Source organism: Siphateles boraxobius, unplaced genomic scaffold, assembly GCF_051911475.1.
Source record: "Siphateles boraxobius isolate OS27281-9 unplaced genomic scaffold, OSU_SipBor_1 12, whole genome shotgun sequence".
Taxonomy (NCBI): Eukaryota; Metazoa; Chordata; class Actinopteri; order Cypriniformes; family Leuciscidae; genus Siphateles; species Siphateles boraxobius.
This window is the reverse complement of record NW_027508722.1, coordinates 27,044,285-27,066,626: the sequence shown is the minus strand read 5'-3', so window position 1 is coordinate 27,066,626 and position 22,342 is coordinate 27,044,285. Positions and strand designations below refer to the sequence as shown.

Sequence of the window (22,342 nt, the reverse complement as noted above, 5' to 3'; positions counted from 1 at the left end):
GTTTATGAACCTATTAACCACTTCCATGGTGATTTAACATTTAAGGTTCCAAAGCAGAAAGCCATAAGTGGACATTGTCATTAGCAACTCACATTCAGGTCTTTCCAAACACTTTATATGCAACACAATTTTTTACAATTTCATTCCAAATTATTTGCAAGAAAGAACAGAATCAATCAAATGGTGACTTATCACAGATCTTTTATTTGTCAAAAAAAGAAAAAAGTTGGAGAGTTAAAAAACAGGCTGAAGTATAGAGGGATAGTCTGGTATATCTGCTGCAGGTCAGTCACATTACATTAAACAGATCGCATCAGCAAAGCTTTTTTACAGCGGTAGTTTGATATTTTCCCACAAATTCTTAAGAGATTAAACTTCCTTAGAATGCATCTAGATATGCATGTTTCGAGTTGGGCCATCAGTAACAGTTCAGCAATAAAAATTTGTTAAATGTGGATAGACCATGGCACCCAAGCATTTTAAAGGAAAGAAGAAAAAAAAAGAAAAAGAAGGTTCAAGTGGAAGGAGGAAATTTCAAATGAAACGAAGGGGGCTGGTTCTTTAGTAACCAGCTGCTGAGGGGAGGCTAGTACCATCTATAATGTTCTTCAAGACACATCTGAAAATAAAGAGACCATAATCAGCATTTGAAGCAACTGAAATCAGCTAAATTGTTTTTTACTGCAACAAACAAACAAATCATTTATGACAGAATGTTAATTGCTTGCTTATAGAGGAAGTTATTATAATTACAGCTTGCAGGCCTGGCGCCATATCTTCGCATAATCTGATCCTGTGTGAATTTCACGAAGGACTCATATTGTTCTTAAGGGGAAAAGAAAGAGAAATGACAATTCAGACATAAAAATAAGAGTAGTGAAACCACAAAACATGACAATGTAGCATGGGGGGGGGGGGGAATTTATCTTCGGGGAATAAATAAAAAAAATCATATTGATACTAATCAAAGAAATAGACCTTATGTAGCCCCACCTCTTCGGTCTCCCAGTTTACAGAAATATGAATGAACCGCTTATTTTAAAATCTACCCAGTCTACTGATATTAGTTATGCATGACATTGGCTTCAACATTACAATGCTTGATAACTTTTGTTAACTCTACAATGAGTAAAGCTTCACCAGCTATTTACACTTCGACAGCAAGGTCACCGAAATATAAAAACAAGGACGTTCAAAGACAAAATTCTACAGATTGTTGAGTGCTTGTTTCTCTGGCGCATAAGATCTATACACAAAGAACTGGTGTTTTTTTTTTCCTAATGAGAAAAAGGCATGAACTCGATAAAGCTAACACACCACTGTGTGGAATCTGCAATTTGTTGTACCTGCAAGCTTTGTGTTCAGTATCTGTTCGTACTCTTCACGCATCTTCTCCTCGTGATCTTTGATAAGGCGCTCGCACAAATAGCCAACCTGCCTCAGTGTGAACAGTGGCTGATCCTTCTTCAATGATGAGGCACCTAAAGAAAAAAAAAACTCTGAATATCCATTCTTGACCATGTCACTCTACATTCCATTTGCAAAATATCTATAGGAATCGATAATTATAGTCGGAAAAGTTAAAATTCAAACGATACCCAATTCTACTCACTTAGGCTGCATTTATTTTATCAAAAGTATAGTAAATACAACATACTGTGTACAATTCAAAATAAATTCACCAGAATAAAATAATTTTTTAAATATATTAAACTTCAGTCACATGATCCTTTAGAAATTTCCTCTCATTGCTTTATACCACACACTCTATGGTCACAGTCATCATGGGCTCTCATCTTCATGACAAAATCACAACGTTTGCTTTGCAAGACTGTTTGCATATGGTCAAATTGTGCTTCAAAATCTATAAACCAATTTTGCTGTCACGTTTGCATTTTCTGCATATTCAAACTCACCGGCATCAAGAATCAAAAAGTATTAGACATTAATGACAAACTCGCGACACTGCATCTTCACAATGCACATTTAAAATTAAAACCAGGAGCCCAATCCTGTTCCTAGAGAGATTCTGTCCAGCAAAAAGAAGCTCCAACCCCAATCAAATACAGGTCCTTCTCAAAAAATTAGCATATTGTGATAAAGTTCATTATTTTCCATAATGTAATGATAAAAATTAAACTTTTATATATTTTAGATTCATTGCACACCAACTGAAATATTTCAGGTCTTTTATTGTTTTAATACTGATGATTTTGGCATACAGCTCATGAAAACCCAAAATTCCTATCTCAAAAAATTAGCATATCATGAAAAGGGTCTCTAAACGAGCTATTAACCTAATCATCTGAATCAACTAATTAACTCTAAACACCTGCAAAAGATTCCTGAGGCTTTTAAAAACTCCAGCCTGTTTCATTACTCAAAACCGCAATCATGGGTAAGACTGCCGACCTGACTGCTGTCCAGAAGGCCATCATTGACACCCTCAAGCAAGAGGGTAAGACACAGAAAGAAATTTCTGAACAAATAGGCTGTTCCCAGAGTGCTGTATCAAGACACCTCAGTGGGAAGTTTGTGGGAAGGAAAAAGTGTGGCAAAAAACGCTGCACAACGAGAAGAGGTGACCGGACCCTGAGGAAGATTGTGGAGAAGGACCGATTCCAGACCTTGGGGGACCTGCGGAAGCAGTGGACTGAGTCTGGAGTAGAAACATCCAGAGCCACCGTGCACAGGCGTGTGCAGGAAATGGGCTACAGGTGCCGCATTCCCCAGGTCAAGCCACTTTTGAACCAGAAACAGCGGCAGAAGCGCCTGACCTGTGCTACAGAGAAGCAGCACTGGACTGTTGCTCAGTGGTCCAAAGTACTTTTTTCGGATGAAAGCAAATTTTGCATGTCATTCGGAAATCAAGGTGCCAGAGTCTGGAGGAAGACTGGGGAGAAGGAAATGCCAAAATGCCTGAAGTTCAGTGTCAAGTACCCACAGTCAGTGATGGTCTGGGGTGCCATGTCAGCTGCTGGTGTTGGTCAACTGTGTTTTTTCAAGGGCAGGGTCAATGCAGCTAGCTATCAGGAGATTTGGGAGCACTTCATGCTTCCATCTGCTGAAAAGCTTTATGGAGATGAAGATTTCATTTTTCAGCACCTGCTCACAGTGCCAAAACCACTGGTAAATGGTTTACTGACCATGGTATTACTGTGCTCAATTGGCCTGCCAACTCTCCTGACCTGAACCCCATAGAGAATCTGTGGGATATTGTGAAGAGAAAGTTGAGAGACGCAAGACCCAACACTCTGGATGAGCTTAAGGCCGCTATCGAAGCATCCTGGGCCTCCATAGCACCTCAGCAGTGCCACAGGCTGATTGCCTCCATGCCACGCCGCATTGAAGCAGTCATTTCTGCAAAAGGTGTCCCGACCAAGTATTGAGTGCACAACTGAACATAATTATTTGAAGGTTGACTTTTTTTGTATTAAAAAAACAAAAAAAAATTGAGATAGGAATTTTGGGTTTTCATGAGCTGTATGCCAAAATCATCAGTATTAAAACAATTAAAGACCTGAAATATTTCAGTTGGTGTGCAATGAATCTAAAATATATGAAAGTTTAATTTTTATCATTACATTATGGAAAATAATGAACTTTATCACAATATGCTAATTTTTGATCAGGACCTGTACATCTAAAGATAATCAAGAACACTTGATTATAGACAGGTGTGCCGGAACTCTGTGGAAAGACAGATTCTCCAGGAACAGGTTTGGGCATCCCTGGTCTAAAAAAAAAAAAAAAAAAGTTGATGCATGGTTTAAGCATCTCAATGGACATGGTTTTCAGTGGACTGACCTGTGGGAGAGCTGGGGGAGGTAAGGGCGGGACTGGAGCTCTGGATATCAGTGGAGCTACAGGGCTCAGTCTGGTTGAAGGCCCCTTCTAACTGCCGTCGCCTCTGATAGCGGCTGTACTCCTGACGAATGTTCTGGAAGATCTGTTCTGTTGGGGTCAAAGGAAGACAAATCAAGAGAAAGATGTTAATTCAGCTTACATAAGAAAAAAAAAATAAGAAAAAAAGATTTCTCCTGGGGGTGTGCACAAATAGTCAAATATTCGATCTAATGAATATAATTTGAAAAATAAAAATGCTATTCAAATTTTGCTACATGTTGCTTTGCTGGCTGTAAATGCCATGAAATCCTAAGCATGCAAACTAAAACGCAGTTATAACTGAATGCACTAGGTGGCGCTGTGGAGCTTGTTAAGATTGTATTTGATCACAGAATATCGTCATCTGCCTCCAAGTACAGCGAAGTTTGGAATTACTTTGGATCAAAAAAAAAAATACTAAATGACCGTACAAAACTTTTGATCAAATGGCTCAACATGTGTGGAAACACTGTCAGGTGAAACGGAGTTATCATAAGGGCTGCCACGTCAATTAAATTTGCCTGACAATCAATACCGATTAATTGTCTGTTTTAGGGCTTTGTCATGCATTTGTGTGCTTCGTTCCTTGAATAATTGTGATTAATTTAATTGTTGTAATATATAAAATTATGGTGTTAACTGTAGCCTTACACTGCAAAATGATAAATTACAACAAACTGGCCAATCACAGAAAAGGCTATAAATGTATCACTAATATATATATATATATATATATATATTTTAAGACTAAAGGGTCTGCGGAAACCCAGTTTAACTTAACTTATAACTTCAGCAGGCGCACACAATGCAGAGGATATCCTGCTTCCAGCATGGGTCCCATGACGAATAGTGTGAAGAAATAAGTTTCACTTCAGTTTTACTATCAGCCACAATGGTACACTGACAACATCACTAACACACATACTACATTAGGGGGAAAAAGGGGTGCAGATTAGTTTCGTTTGGCTTTGTGGAGGGTGAGGCTTATTTCTGGTAACTGAATCTGGGTGATGGGACTGCAATGCGGAGGGCAGCAATGCAACCAGGAGTCCCTTTATAGAAAAACTGGGTTGGGTTTAGCCCCCCATCCAAATCTTTAACACCAGCAGATGACTCAAAACCACTCATTAGAAACCTGCATGACTTCCATGAGCCAAACTCTTTAAAGTTATCTTCTATAATAGTCTAAATTAATCACAAAAATTAGTATTTGGAGGTTGATCGTCTCAGCTTCCTGAATGTAGGTCATTTAAAGCTTCAAGGGTGGATAAACACCAGGGCACATCTATCTGCTGTGCCTGCATCACTTATCTTGGGTGTGGAGCTCAGAGTTCCCCCCCTACTCAAGGCATCGTCCTTCAACTAACTAAAGAAAAAAAGGGTCAAAACCATAGACTGTAACAAAAATGGACGTAGTGTCCATGAGATCACCCATAGGTTCCGGAAGAGTATTTTTGAAGATTAAAAATAGGCGGAGCCGGCCGTCGCCATCTTGGCAGTGCGTCACCGCGAGCTACTCCTGGATAACCGAAAATGGGCAAAGAGGCGGGATCTGGTTGGAGCTGAGGAGCCTGGTTGCTGAAACCACACCCACCAAGCTCAGCGTGACCAAGTTAGCATGGGCTGTGCCAAGTGTGCGACCACACAGGGCCTCGCGCTAAAGTGACAGCTGACTTGATGTAAAGCCAATAGATAAAGTTAATGTTTTTGCCTGTCTAAATATTATAATAGTTAAAAGACATAGCTAAAAGTGAGAATTTATCGTGATGCTGTATTATTCTGCTAGTGAAAAATGTATCTGCTAGTTAAAAATGTATTATGCAGTAACTTACAATATTGCTCTGAGCGTGTGATTCATGCGCATACATGTCAGGTACCGTAGCATCGCATGTCAGGTTCGTAGAGAGCTTTATTCAATACATTTTAAATTATGATTTTGGCCACCTGCCAAATGGGTCAAACTATAGATATTACCTAAGAAGTTCAAGTAAATGCGCTAGAAATCCACACTCATTCAAGGAGATGCATTTATTGCATGGGCGGAGAAAGCACAGAGACCTGCAGGATTTCATCTGACGGTACATAAGCATATATAATCTGTTCCGTAAGAGCAACGGTACCGCAGAACGAGTGTAGCCTCTATATCTATAGACGTTTTTAAATATTAAAACTCCAAAAAGCAACAAAATTGTCAGACATCCACGAGTGCATGTTCACATAGAAATCCAACTGAAATACAGCGCTGTTGTTCTCTCGATACTTGACAACGACTGAATCCAAAATTGTGTGAGGAAAAAAGTTTACAGAGTTGTTTCAGTCAGCACGAGTAACGCATTGAGATCTTTTTCGTTACTTATTGCACTTAAAGTGCGGGACGTGATGTTAAAAGGTTATTTTCTCATTCATGCATGTTCTTTTCATAATAACAGCAAGTGCTTTGCTTACGAAAGACATGAGAAACTTTATAAATACTGCTTATAATAAGAGTACTTTATTAACAATAAAATGTATGATAGGTCTATTAAAGCAGCACTATGCAGTTTTTTTTAGCTTAACTGAAGAGCTTTGGAGTTATTGGAATTATATGACTCTTTTCGGGTTGAATGGTGGTCGTCTCCTCTCGTCTACAACCGAACAGAGTGCCTTAGCTGCATTGTAAACACAGGAAGTCTCCTCTGCAGTCTCATCTGATTGGTTTTTATTTATATAAACACACAGCATTTGCATGGCCAATAGGGGTGTAACAATATATCGTGCCACAATATATCGCAATACAAAAATGCAACAATACGTATCGTGGATAGTGACAATATGTATCGTGGATAGTCCCCCCAAAATAAAAATTACTGTGTGAGAAAAAATTCAAGTTTTCAGAGTTTTAGTGTCAGTACTACATTAAACTACTATATATAATGTTGATTATAATGTATAATAATGCAATGGGGGAATATTTGTGGGTCCTGATAATGGCAAATGTCTGATGTAACCAGTAAAAAGTGGCCGACATTATTTTACATATATCTAGTCAGTGAAAACGTGCAAGCAAATTCATCTACAATAACTCATGAATATTGTTATTCTGGTGTCACCATTGTCCTTGGGTTACAAGCACCAAGTCCAAGCCTATTCATTTAAACCCACAATGTAATATCAAATTTACACATTTTTTGTTAACCTTTTACCATATGTCTTGGAGTATCGCAATAATATCGTATCGTGAGTTCAGTATTGTGATATGTATCGAATCGTGACATGAGGGTATCGTTACACCCCTAATGGCCAATAAAGAGGCGTTATTGCATGGCCCTCCAGGACAGAGTTTGGAAACCCCTACAATAGAGGTAATAACATGTTGACAACAGGGTTGCTAATCTAGATTGAAAGGTTTCAGTCCAAAACAGACCAAAAAAAAATTGGCCAGACTTATGGGACAGTTTTCCCAAAAATGAAAATGCTTTTACTCATCCTCAAGATGTTACAACCTGTATGATTTTTTCAGTGAAACAAGACAATATTTTGAATAATGTCTCAGCGTTTTTGGAGCCAATGGAGTGTGTTGTTTTGTTGGATACAAAACAATGCTGTTTTGTATCCATTAATTGCATGGCCAAAAGCAGTTCTTTTTTTGTGTTCTACAGACTAGGGCTGTAACAACTAATCAAAATCGCGCCTGGGCACCGAAAACATCTGCCAGTCTTTACGTTATTCGTGACTAGGGTTGCAAAATTCTGGGAATTTTCAAAGATGGAAACTTTCCATGGGAATTAAAGGGTTAGTTCACCCAAAAATGAAAAAGTCATTAATGACTCACCCTCATGTCGCTCCAAGCCCGTAAGACCTCTGTTTTGCGATAGATTTAGTCCGAGAGCTTTCTGTCCCTCCATTGAAAATGTATGAACGGTATACTGTCCTTGTCCAGAAAGGAAATAAAGACATCAAAGTAGTCCATGTGACATCAGTGGGTTAGTTAGAATGTTTTGAAGCATCGGAAATACATTTTGGTCCAAAAATAACAAAAACTACGACTTTATTCAGCATTTTATTGTCTTCCGGTTCTGTTGGGGATCCACGTTCACGAGTCCACAGTGACGCTGATGACGTAAGACACTGCTGACGTGTATCTGGTGCGTCCGTGTATTCGGGTTCAAATAAATATGGCTGGGCAAAAAAATGCAAGTCTTCCTCTGTGTGGAAATCCTTAGACATGTTTGTGAAGATTGTTTTGTTTCCAGCGTGCATCTCCCTCAGACTGTAAACGAAGCTCGGGCGCACCAGACACACGTCAGCAGCGTCTTACGTCAGCAGCGTCACTGAACGCAGATCCCCAACAGAACCGGAAGACAATACAATGCTGAATAAAGTCGTAGTTTTAGTTATTTTTGGACCAAAAAGTATTTCCGATGCTTCAAAACATTCTAACTAACCCACTGATGTCACATGGACTACTTTGATTATGTCTTTATTTCCTTTCTGGACAAGGACAGTACACCGTTCATAAATTTTCAATGGAGGGACAGAAAGCTCTCGGACTAAATCTAAAATATCTTAAACTGCGTTCTGAAGATGAACGGAGGTCTTACGGGCTTGGAGCGACATGAGGGTGAGTCATTAATGACATCATTTTCATTTTTGGGTGAACTAACCCTTTAATGGGAATTTAAGGGAATTAGCAGGAATTTAACCCTAAACGGGAATAAAGTGGGGATTTTCAAAGTTGAGGGTTGGCTCTTCATAGGGAACTTAAATATAGTTGAGGAAAGTATATTTTAGCATAATCTTGACCAAAACAAACAGATGCCATTCAAATACACTTGAATATCCATGCCATTGCTCAATCACATCCACATAGAACACTGCTTACTGCATGGCTATTGAGAACACATCCCCTACTGGCACTGTGCATGCCTCAGCGCAAGACTATTGAAGGCACACATTTGAGCCTGTGGACTAAAAGTGAAGTAAGTTTTGATGATATTATGGGGAAATATTAAATATTAAAATTAAATGTTTAAATTGCAAATATCACATAAAAATGTATTCATCTAGTAGCAATGCTGATAAGTTAGATGCTAAATAAGCTAGCATAACTTTATTTACCACAAAAGGCAGATGCTAGCTACCTCATGTGGCTGTTTTTCTCTGCCTCCTGCAATACGTTTTCAAGATCATTCCAGTGGTTTAGCTAGCCTTACTATTTATGTGTCTGTTAATGCCATTGCATTAGTATTCTTACTAGGGTTGGGCCGATGGACGATTTCATGTTTAGCCGACATCGCAATTTTGACTGTAGCCTACTTCTGCACGAGATGAAAACACGTTTTAATAATTTCTAAGGTCAAGAAAGAGTCAGAGTTTGCGATATATGTCCTCCTACCAGTGCTCGCTCTGTCTGGATGCACTTCACATGCGCACTTCAATAAGCCCAAAGAACACGGGTTCTTGTGTTTTAAATGCCAGGAGAAGTCAGAGTAAGAGGCAGAAATCTAGCTGAGTCGATCGGTTATACTTAAACTTATGACTTGACTCCGATAAAGGAAAACAGGTTAATGCATTCACATGACCACATGCATTGTCAGTTTATTCAGAATAATCGGGTTAAGAACATGCATGTAAACGCACTCATTCTCTGAAAGTGAAAGTAGAAACTGACTGAGCTTTCAGCATCTGTCGCTGCATTAACGCCGCGTTCTCTCAGAGACGACGTTGGATATAACGGTATAGCGACTATCTTAATTTACTGGCTTAATATTTCTCTTGTGGACCTATATGATGACAGTGAAAAAATTAGAAGAATATTTCTTGTTAAAGAAGTGTTTGAAGCTGCTTTTGATTTTCACAGATGGCAGAGTTGTGCTGTGTTCGTGAACTAAAGACTGGCCTATATAATTTTAGTGATATTATTATTGTTAATATTTAATTGTATTGTTTTTAGTGTTATTAGTGTCATTAAACCTTTTGTTAATGTGCTATGGAAACAAAATACTGACGAACAATGATGCCGTTTTCTTCTTTGATCTGTATAAGATATGCGTGCGTCTGTTAAAACAAGCACTCTTGACAAACCTTGCAATCCAATTTTGATGTGGGATGTAGGCCTAGTTTTTTATTCTGTTTTAAAAACATTTTCTTAGAGGAGTCCTCATACGCGCGTGACGGTGTTGTCGCAAGTGTTAGGCTATGTGGAGATGTTATGAATTTAGGCTTTATAATAATAATACTAATATTAATTATTTAAATCGTTCATGGTAAAAAGAGCCAATTATCATATTGATATCGTCAAAGGCATCTGCCATCGGCGAAATCTCAGACTATCATCGATACAAGATACTATCATCTATCGGCACAACCATAGTTTGAGATGCGTTTTCCTCATTGCATAACTTATTGTATCTGAAATCTTAATGGGTTATTTCACACTTCCTAATGGTTTAGTCACTATTTTCCATTAATGTTAGAAAATAAATGCTTGTCCTGACAGGATAGCAAGACTTCACAGCTGACGTTGGATGTTAAGAGCAACATGTAATAACAATTTCGTAATAATTAAAATATTTCTTAATCATGGATTTTTCCATTAAATTAACAAAATAGTCTAAGCTGTTATGTAATAACTAATAATTGTTAGTTGAATCCCTACTGCTGATATAAAGTCTAAAAGGTTTTGAAAAAAACAAGTGTGAGAAAACTAAAAAATGTAATTTGTGTGCACTAACTCATTAAGTTCAGATCACACAATAATCCGTTTTCAAAACAGAAAGATACACAAACTTCAATGGGCAACGTCAGATCCCTTGAATGACAGGTAAATCCCTCCGCCTGTATCAAATGCTGCCAAATGCTGAGATTAGGTCCAACAGGTTACTTAGCAACTGTAACCTTATATGGTCAAACCAAGCAATCAATCACAGTGGCTTCCTGAGAGAGGATCGGTAGCCATTCAAGGCCCAAAAGAACAGAACAGGGATAATACAACTACAATGGAGGTGTGGGATGAACTGGACTGGGGGAGGGGAGTGTAAGTGGGTGTAGAGTTAAGGCGTCTTATTTACAACACTGTCGAGGATTTGAGGGGGGAATATTTTTAAAAAACTAGCAGGAAGTACCCTCAAACTAGGAGCGAAAGCCCAGGGTGTGTTCCTGCAGGGAGCTTTATTCACTTTCTTTAGGATTTGGTGTGTTACAGACGTTACTTATTTTGAAGGATGAGTTAGGATGAGTTATCAAATAGCACAAACAGGGTCAAGCAACTTCAGACAGCTTGAAATACCAGACGCTGGCTTGTAATAAGAAACTATGAGCTGCTGATGGAAGACTATTTTATGAAGATTCTATTCCTTTTCTATGCCTATCTAGAGATATAAACCTAAATAAGGATGATAAAGAGGGTTGTTCTATGAAAACAGAAGGGGCATTTGGTTTTACAAAAAGCAAGACTACTAAACACCAAACTGGGCCAGTCACATTCCATCCTTGCCATTTTAACAAGAGAACTGATGGGCAGGCTTGAAAAAGAACAAGCCACAAAAAAAAAAACACTAAACCCAATGATTTAGTGATGTTTGTCTACCTAGTGTCATGCAAAATCCTAACCAAAGCAATTGACACCAAAGCAATTCCATTGGCTGAAAGGACATAAAATGTCTACTCTATATAGTGCCTGATTAGAAATCCTACAAAATTTACTTTGTCATTTAACTTTGTAAATACGACTTAATTCACTTAAGTTAAACATAGTTAAAGACAATAATTTGTTACCTCACATTTGTTTAAACAAATTATTATTTTATCTGTAAACCACTACTCTAGAACCTACAAAAAGATATGAGGCATTATAAATGGCGACCTCTTGGGGAACCAGCCAAAACACTTTTGCATCATTCATAGTGATTAGTCACCATGAAATAGACAATTCTTATTTTTTATGGAATATTGCAGTTTATTATAAATGATTTATCTGTGCATTTTTTTAATTAATTTGCCTGTATAAGAGGTTGATTGCTGAAACAATCTGTTATCTGCATAAATACTTACTGATAATTTGCCCAGGTTTTATCCATTACTAGAGCAGTCTGAGAGCAGGCAAATGTTTAATGTCACGATCATTACAATCCATCTGCATTTGTTTATATTCAGCTGGTCACTTTTATGCATTCGTTAGCCAGCAAAGTTGCACATTTAAAGCTAAGTGAGAAAGCAAACTGTATGGTCATGCAGGTAATTTAAACTCTTTATAAACACATAAATATATGCTTACTTTGATTAGATAATCATCAATAGTTCTAAAATAGAAGCATATAATGTGAGAGACCATATACATGCGCGTCTAATTTCAATGCAATGGCCTTTATGGAGACATTTGGATTAGGGCTGCAACTAGACATGTGCCGGTATTCGGTAATGCGATAAATCGCGGTAATGAATATGCACGATATTGTTATCGCGGGGACTTCGAAATACCGTGAAAAATAATAGATCCGAATTTAGATTTTTAGAACGCGCATCAGCTTATTTTCCATCAACCGCTTAAAAAAACAATGCGTATATGCTGCGCAAAACACGTGCGCACTTTGATGTAAACAATCCCCACATCACATGTATAAGCACTGTGTGAATGCAGTGTGCACTCTAGTCTAATGTAAACAATCCTCACATGGAAAAGAAGCACGGCGGAAGGAGGAACGCTGCCGACTATTTATCCCCCGCATGGCTGCCAACTCTCACGCATTCAGCAGCTTGAGACTCACGCAATTGACACTTTCACACGGTCTCGCGCCACACATCCATGTTCTCACGCAGAGAAAAATCGCGGAGCAAAGAGGACACTGACACCGACAGACTAGACAGAGCAGGTTACTTTTGATATGAAAAAAATATCAGCTCTCAGGTTTTATAACGAAATTCAGACAATAAATACTGTTTTGGTGCTTGTAAATGACGTGACAGATCGCGCGCCTCAGTTCAAGTAAACAGATCATCTGTTACTTTTTATTAAAGATACAGTACAACCCACCAAAAGGTATACGTACTTTCGATCAATCAGTGTTTTTCAACCACGGAAAGAGGTCAATAACACTGCAGGAGAACAACTATGTCACAGAACGTTACATTTACCTCAGGAAAGCCATTTAATGTTAGTTGACTATAAGAAAATAGCTATAGAGAGGAGTATTTTGCTAAATATGTGCACTATATTACATATTTTAATATATGTTTACTTGTCATTATATAATTGTTATTATAATGAAAATTACGGCATATTACATTTTTATATTTATATTATTATTATATTTATATTGTATGCATTATATTTAATTTCTCTCTGTATGTTTACAGCATTATGTGAGATATATTTTTTCTTGAGAAAAAATTAAATGCAGGCTATCTACTGTAGCCTACCTAATATTTATCCAAATGAGTCAATATTGAATCAAGATTGAAATTAAATCCAAGAATTTAATTGAAATCATGAAAATTGTGTTAAGCAATAATACAAACAGTAGCCTCAGTAACTGTACCATGTAAACATTATAACATGTTGTCACTAAAAAATAAAATTAATGTTTTGACAATCACAATTACACATTGTGATGCAAGTTTTTTTTAGGTACCCCCAATCCGTCTGTTTCTCTTGTGCAATTAAAATATCGTGATAATACCGTATACCGTGATAAAAGCTCAATCAATTAATCGCAGCATGAAAATTTGATACCGGCACATGCCTAGCTGCAACTATGATTATTTTGATAATCGATTAATCGGACGATTATTTTTTCGATTAATCGATTAATCGGATAGAAATTTAATTATATTTTTTTTTTATTATAACTAAATAAAACCGTAAATCAGGGTATTTATGTGTAAAAGTGTACTTTAAAAAGTGCAAAAGCCACACATTGAGTTTTACTAATATCAATATTTGCATTGTTTTTAATGATAATTGCTGATGGCAAGTTAACAAACATGATTATTGTTAAAAAAATGATATCCAACATATTATGTTTTAACACAATTTTTGTTAAAACAAATTTACACAGACATGTTGCTCAGATGTGAATATCTGAACTAAAAACATCTAAAATATATAATTCATTTAATTTTTATTTAAAATTAATTATATATAAGGAATATAAGGATAAAGAATATAATATATTATATATAATATATAAAAGAATAATATAAGGATAAATTGATTAAATAAATATAGAAAGACTGAAAACAATTGTGTGAACGTAGAGCCGCAGTAGATCGCGTTTGAAAAACAATTAAAACTTAGTAGACAAATGCTATAAAAAGAGAACGGAATGGAGGTAACGTTACCCAGCAAGCTAACAGGCTTGAGTAAAGGACAGGAGAAATTATGCATTAGTGCACAAGCATTCGCTGAAAACCACTGAGTACAGTGACTAAAAAACAATATTTTACTGCTGCTGTTATTAACTGCCTTTATATTTAGTGCTTCGCTTTGTAAAGACCGTTTTAATTTAACCTATTTCTGCGGTAGCGCTATTTTAATCCATCACCTACGTTGCGAGCGAACTGATTGCGCAACCTGATGCTCGAGACAAAATACAGACATCCCAAGATCCCGGAAGTCCCGGGAGTCTCCCGCATATTGATTGCGGCTCCCTGATGCCCGCGAATTAGTTCAAACTCCCGAAATGAAATCTAGAGCGCGCAAGCAAGAGCGCGCATGCGAGACAGAAGAGACTGCTCCAAACCGTGTAGCGCGCGCGCTCGGCAGAGCGCCTGAGGGAGAGAGACCTTGCGTGTGTGTGCGTACCAGTAAACGCTCCCCGTGACGTAAGCAGACCAACTAATCGATAATGACATTCGTTGACAACGATTTTCATAATCGATTATAATCGATTTTATCGATTAGTTGTTGCAGCCCTAATTTGGATAGCGTCAATGCCTGGCCATCTTTAAGCATGACTGTTCGGCTTTATATGAAATGGTAACACTTAACAATAAGATTGCATTTCTAACATTGATAATAAATGCTGTAGCAGTATTGTTACTTGTTAAATTGTTAATTTCAACAATCACAAATACATTTATAAATGTTAAAGTTGTATCTGTTAACTTAAGTTAATGTACTATGGACTAACATGAATAATCAAGGTATGATATTTAATATTTATATTAGTGATGCACCGATGTGAAAATTGTGCCCGATACCGATAACCGATATTAATATTGCCGTTATGGCCGATACCGATATCTCTGTATATAAAACACATTTTTATGATAATCAAATAAAGAGCTATTTTCCAAAACACTTTTTTTTTTTACTTCTGTAATTTATTTTCAGAAATGACTGATATTGGGCACCTTTACCTGTGTGCAAAATATGTCATCAGATTTTCAGAAGAAAAAAAAATATTTATATAAAAATACATTTTTGTACAGCATACAAAATACAGCATTGTAATGGATTTGCTTTCTCGTCGGTTGTTTGACGTGGATTTTAACCATGGTTCAACAAAGGCTTTAACTTGCCCATTATACACCAGCAGCAGGAATGTAGTGTGTCGTTCCGGCTCCAACCAACAAACTCGCGTAGTTTTCAGTCAGTGGACTGTCATTGACAGACGAGAGCTAGCATTTTATTTCAGTTGTAGCCTATATGTAGCCTTGCATTACGGGCTGTGAATTAAGATATCCTACAAGCCTGCTCTAATGCAGCGCTTGTTACTAGATAAGTTGTTGATTATGGCTATAAAACGTGTTTGTGTCTAGTTTTTGAAGTAGCATAGCTAGCTAAAGGCTACCGCTAGCTATTACTGGATTTTAAAGATTATCTTTTTTATGCACCCGTGTCGGGTGTCATTCTTACCTTGATCATTTTCATTTTCAGCATCATTTCCCCCCGAGAGTATGCCATTATTCAATAATCTAACAAAAGCAATCACTGTGAAACATGTAACTTGCGTGTGTGTCTGAGGTGATTTAATTGCTATATCATAACCCCGTAACTCCAGCGCAGCAATACTTCAATGGTTGGTCAGAACAAGGCAGAGTGCCGTAACTTCCCGCCTCCAGCACCTGCTTCAGCACATTGTGTGTAATGTACGCGCACGTGCAAAAACAAACATCCCCGCCCCCACATAAGCCTACACACACGTCATATACACAGGATTGTCGGCCTGTTCACATCGGCCCCATTTTGACATCGGAACGATACCGATGTGTAAAAAATTATATCACATTATACATCGACATTATATCGGCGGCCGATACAGTATATCGTGCATCACTAATTTATATAATTCATTAAAAAAGTCTTCAATTTTAAAAACTCTTTTGATTAATAAGTTATCCGCCAGGGATGCGTTTCCCAAAGCCAACTATGGTCGCAAGTTCCGTCGTTACCTATAGTTTATAGGAAATTGCGATCAAAGTTGGCCAACGATGCTTTTGGGAAAAGCACCCCAGTGCGGTCCAACCTAGTTATTATCGTTATAATTATCTGTAAAATTCAATATTGATCGACCTCTACTCAATCTTTAATCACAATAACTTCCCCTCCCACTTGCAATGTCATCTTATCTCTGAAGACTTGTTTGCAATAGTAAACAACAAACCTCTCATCCAATCAATTCCAGATGGACAAAAATTAAGTACCACCCTACATTATTTTTCTTGTCCGAGAAGCCGTTTCACTTGAATATACATCACAATAGGCAATAACAGTAGGGCTGCCCCATAATAGTCAACTAGACCTATTTTAATTACTCGTTTAGTCGAAGAAAAAAAAACTTCACAGGAAATGGTAAAGTCACGCAGTCCGATGAATAGATAGTAATTATGGCCCTGTCCCAAATGACACACTTCATGCATTTACAATGGATGCCGCGTATGTGTGTCCGATAAGCCCACAACACCGCAGGGTGTCTGATTTCAGGTTTCAGAAGGGTGCTCGCGAGTGCCAGAGCCGGATTATCCATAAGGGCACTTGGGCCAGTGCCCAGGGGCACCAACCATTCAAAGCCACTAGGGGGGCACCACTTGACAAGCTTTAAAACTATTTTTCGTAAATTGTTATATTATTAACTTGAAATTCTTGAAAGACCATACATAACTCGTTAATGAACACTAATTTAACAATAATAATAATAAAATATCAATAAATAAAGATTGCATGACCAATATCACTCCCCCTCCCCAATCTGTCAGAGTTGAGTTGGGTTCACAAGTACGCGCAAATGTCTTTTTTTAACGGCTACAGAAAATTAATCTAAATCCAAAATGGACAGACATCAATTGAGTGGTTTTGCAAAAAGAAAGTTAAAGACAGACAAGGACGCTAGACGTTTAGCTACAATTCAAAATGTTCCAGGGATCGAAAGTTTTTTGTGAGAACATTGCGATCACTAGCAGCGCTGAGTCTGACGAAGCCGGAGCTAACTGTGGAGACGGTAACAAAGAAATGGACTTTGGGGATGTAACGTTAGTTGACACCTTTTCTTGCGCAAAATTAAGGAAGAAGCAGTTCTGCTAAACTTCATACATGAAAACGTTTTACCAGATTTCAGGGCTCGACATTAAGGCTTGTCCGCTTGTCCGGGACAAGTGGATTTTTTGTAGGACAAGTAGAAGAGAAAATTAGTTGTCCGACCGGACAAGTTAAATTTCAAACAAAATAAAATGCCATGTTACTTCACGTTATGTGCCACTCGTTACGTCTATTTTACAGATTTAATTTTACAGATTTGAAACGAAGACATGTCCTGAATGTGAATGGCCTGTGAATGTCCTGAATGTGACTCGCAGAAAGACGCGCACCAGTATGATGCGCATGCACAGACCGCGCGCCAGAATACAGTTCTCTTTCGCGCTTGAACGAACATCAACACACACAATTAAGCCAAAATGTCATTTGTCGAGTATCTTCATAACACAAGAGCAGTCTTATGATGGACATAAAGAGTTGTGACTCGTGAGAGAATGAGGCGCGTGTGAGATCCGCGTCTCTGTCCACAGCGGCTGCTCTTAAAGGGCCAGCTACCAATAAAGTGTTCTGTCAGTAAAGTTAATGAAAGAACAAAGGGAACAGAGAAAATTACTCACTGCTCTTGACTAAAGAACTTGTGTAGCTTTAATAAGGAGTAGTCTATATATAATTTATAATTTATGCTGCGCAGACTGTTTGATAACTTTATTCAATTTCTGTATATGTCCTACCTGTTAGACAGTTCATTTTTATCCAAACATCAATGGCTTATTGATCATTATAGGTGTTATCAATCATTTAGTTGTTATTGCTAATTTCAGAATTATCACTAATCTGTGTGTGCATTTGGTTTAGAACCAAACAAGTTGACTCATGAAACCATTTGTTTATTATATCGCAATCGCATATCACAACCGCAATATTGATCTCAATAATAGGAATATGACATTTTCCCCAAATCGTGCAGCCCTAGATAAAATTATAAATCTTTACCCGGACAAGTGACTTTTGTGCATGGACAAGTGAAACATAAATTTACTTGTCCGAAGGACAAGTGCCTCAAAAAGTTAATGTCAAGCCCTGAGATTTAGTGCTACTTATTGTCTCTTATTTGTTCCCCACTAAATGTTTTTTTTTCACTAAATGTTCAGATTTTATTGTGTACAATTATTGTGCACTTGTGATTTTTCTAAAATTTACTGCTGAGTTACCCACTAATCTAGTTTATAATAGAAGTTGTCAGATTATGCTATTTTTTTTGATTTGTTGTTTTTCTTTATAATGAAGTTGTCTGTATTAAGTAGATTGTGTTAAACACACAAAAGAGTGATTATCAGTTCAACACACAGAGTTATAGAAATTCGACTTGATTTTTTTTTTTAAACTGCGCTGGTAAAATTATTAGCCAATGCTACAGAGGCCATAATATTTTTGACTCATGGCTGAAGTTAAGTTTCTCCAGCTATCCCCAGGTTGGCAAAAAATGCATCTCAAAATGCATCAGATTGATGCTTTAAAATATGGAATATTAAAAATTCTCTTACGGGGGAGCATGCCCCCAAACCCCCCCAGAGGGGGAATATCCTTCTCACCTTTTTCACCCCTGACCCGTTTTCAAGCCTGTAAAGGTAAGAAACCTGATAGATTTATTATTATTTTTGGGCAAACGTGAATTGACGTACATTTGGATTTGAGAAATTTGAATATAGTGCTCACTCACTGCTCATATGCCTACATGTATGTAGTTGGACAAGTAAGTAAATTACACTTGAGAAATCACCTTGATTATGTCTGAAGGGGGGTGAGGAGGGGTGGGCTTTTGAGGTATAGTGCCCAGGGGCACCACACTGTCTTAATACGGCCCTGGCGAGCGGTCGATATGTGCCGTCAATGCACGCTTTTGCAGAGCCCGCACTGAAGCGAGCTCCACAGCAGACTTCTTCCCGACAGTCAAAGCTGCGTTACGTCACGAAAGTGAGGACTCATAGGAAGAATGTGAGTGTTTAGGGTGCCATTTGGGACAGGGCCTATGTTAGGCAGGAAATGTTCACCTTTCATTCATCGACATCAAACATGGCTTAATCTGAAACATGCAAGTACAAGTTTAACATTGCTACTTTACATGGCCGCTCTCTCATTAATTAGAACCCAAATAAATGTGGGCTTTTATGAGGTGCACATCCAAGTGATCGTGCAGAAGCTAAATTAGTACAGCACTTCCTGCATGACATGTTTTACTTAACATCCATTTCTTTATATGGGAGTCTGCGTCGTCAACTACACAGTATTTGCCGAAAGGGACTTAGTGGTTTTGTCTTTACCTCTAATGTAGAACCATGTAACATAGAATCTTATCTCAATCCTGAATATTAAATCATCATTAACGTGCAACTAGTGGACCAATGCCTTAAATGAATGACTGGCTATTAATAGTCAAGGGCAGAACTAAATAAAAGACCATTGCAACTTCCGATTAATTCCACCTGTAATGTCTGTTCTGTTTCTAATATGCTTATCACTGGAAAAAGTCAAACAATATTTTCATGTTTTCTGCATTCGCTATGCATTTCAAACAACACTAAATACAAGAGTACAAGATGAGGACCAGTTCTGGACTCTTCCCCTGCTATTCACTGTCGCTTAATTGAATTTGTGAGTGCCACCAAGTTGTAGTTCTATGTAAGAGCAGTGCAAAGGAAAAGAGATTAGAGATCTGTTAAAAAAATGATTTGTACTGACAGCATAAAAACGTTGGTCTGCACAGATATTTATAGCACTGAATTTTCATCTTGGTGTTAAATGTATCCTCCAAAGTACTACAACAATTGTTAATGGAATTGGAATCATTAAAAATCAGAAACTAAATCATCAGTGTTCTTATATTCTAAATACTACTAATGAGGATGCAAACGCAGTACCTATAATTAAAAAATAAACGATGATGACAAAGTGATAGTTGGCTCTGGACTTTACTTTTGTTTTTTATGTCACTCATAGTTTACCCATTTATTTATTGTGGCGTCTTTGATTTTTTCTTACTTGCGATAAAAGCTGTAACGTTAGCTGTTTTACAAGTGCTAAACAGCAGGATTTGGGTTCGCCAAGGGGTCCACAAATTTCGGATAAAAGCAGTTTAATTACACAGACAGACTAACGTTACATTAAATACGCACGGCTTTAACGCAATGATCAGTGTTAAATGTCAAATTACTGGAAGTATGTTTGACGTGGAAAAAATTGACTGGGTTATTTTATGTAATGTTATATATGCACACATCATATGAAGACTTGGGTTTTAAAATAATATTATTAAATAGAAAATAAATAACGCCAATCCACCCCTGCGCACATACCCTCCTTTCCTCTTTGTTTGGACATACTGGTTCAATCCTGCTAGTAAGCTATAACAGGCTGAACGCAGATAAATGTTCACCATTCAAACCAGAGCCAAGCGTTTGTAGAAAAACATTGTCATGTGTATTCTTTTCTGTAGTAATGGTCGATGGCTATGTGCTTGTTCATACTAAGCCATGCGAGTTAAATTAAGCTCTGTGTCAGCTAGTCTGTATTAGCGGCCGCTTTCAGCCTAGCTAGTCGAGCTCAAAACAGCTATTCATCCAAACTGCATAATTACCGGTAACTACAGCCCATACCAACTACCCACCACAACCATACCATCCATTAAGAAACGGCATTACACATTCAAATCGTTACTCAACTCAGCTTGGTGGGGGGATTAAATTAACGGACTGTCGAAATTCAAAAATCCACTAACGTTAGCTGGTTAACGTTCACTTAGCTGAGATTAAACAACCCCCATTCCCCTCCTCCATGTCAAACGTTAAATGGCGAGAGTCATGCATCTTTTCTCACCTGGAGTTAGCCTGTGTTCTCCACCCATTGACTGGGGCGACATCGAGTGTGCCGGGCTCTCTGTTGACGGGCGAAGACCGCATCTCTGCGGGGAAGGAGTAGTCGGAGTCCCCGGTAGAGGATTGCACCTCCTTCGCTTGGGGGACTGCGGGCTGAGAAGGGCCTCAAACTCCATAGATCGCTTCAACGTCGCGCCACAAGCCATGATCGCTGATTTAATGACACAATAAACAACAACTGTAAAATACCACCTTTTTTATAATAAAATGCTCAGATTTCCTTTTCGAATTCGACTTTTTCAGGGGGTTTTATTGAGCTTCGCACGATAACGGCAGCCCCCCTCTATTCACACACCGGTTTAAACATCAAGTGCCAGATTTGTAGCAAAAATGCTAAAACGACACAGCCGAGGACTGTACCATTCACTGAGAGGCGGGGGGGAGCGAATGTTATAAACGAGTTTGTTTTTTCTCAAATAAAGTTCTATCATACCTTGTTTTATTTACTAAGCAACAAAAACATTCATGTGGATTAAAATATATCGCAAAAATATAAGCTATAAGTTAAATAATTTCTAATAAAGTAAATCTACTACAGTGGTAATCGTCCCAACCCGTGAGTAGTGGATTATGTTAATGCCCTGTCTCAACATATTTTCCCGTGATGTGCTGCTCCAAATCAAAACGATTATTAATAATGAAAGTGATAGTAATACTTACTCGGGTTTATGCTTGCCATCGTTTAGGTTTTCCTGTATAAACAGGCCTCTTGCACCGACATTTATGTGGAGGCTGTTTGCATAGAAAAGAACACATTTTATTATAAATGTACTTAATATTTTAATATTATATTTCATATTTTAAAATGTACGATCATTATCTATCTCCCTTATGAATATAATAAATATGTAAATATATAAAATGAATACACTATGTACAACATTTGCTTAATATTATTAATGTATAATATTTGCTCTTTTTTCGTCAATATTTGTTTTTCTAATTTAAACAATATCTTTATATGCTCACTGAACTCTTTCAGTTCTTTGGATTAGTTCTTGTATTAGTATATGGATTTCATTCTAAGAAAAAAAAAAACTTTTCCATTTCCACTCCTCCAACAGCTTAATCC

The 22,342-nt window shown here is 37.7% G+C and overlaps 1 protein-coding gene across 1 annotated transcript; it reads right to left on the bottom strand.

The window, feature by feature from the left end:
• Nucleotides 1-184: 184 nt before the first annotated feature.
• Nucleotides 185-21,603, bottom strand: akirin1 (akirin 1). Its single transcript, XM_077217174.1, has 5 exons — nucleotides 21,212-21,603; nucleotides 3,808-3,954; nucleotides 1,347-1,481; nucleotides 754-825; nucleotides 185-619 (listed from the first exon to the last, which is right to left on the bottom strand). The coding sequence occupies exons 1-5, from the start codon at nucleotides 21,414-21,416 to the stop codon at nucleotides 609-611; spliced, it is 570 nt and encodes a 189-aa protein (XP_077073289.1). The 5' UTR covers nucleotides 21,417-21,603; the 3' UTR covers nucleotides 185-608.
• Between the last annotated feature and the right edge of the window lie 739 nt (nucleotides 21,604-22,342).

Bases quoted from the DNA above. Each gene is read 5' to 3' on its own strand.
- akirin1 (XM_077217174.1), bottom strand. From the start codon at position 21,416: ATGGCTTGTGGCGCGACGTTGAAGCGATCTATGGAGTTTGAGGCCCTT. The intron at 3,955-21,211 runs GTGAGAAAAGAT...TGACCCCAACAG, and splicing joins AGAACACAGGCTAACTCCAG to AACAGATCTTCCAGAACATT. The intron at 1,482-3,807 runs GTCAGTCCACTG...TTTTTTCTTTAG, and splicing joins CTCCCCCAGCTCTCCCACAG to GTGCCTCATCATTGAAGAAG.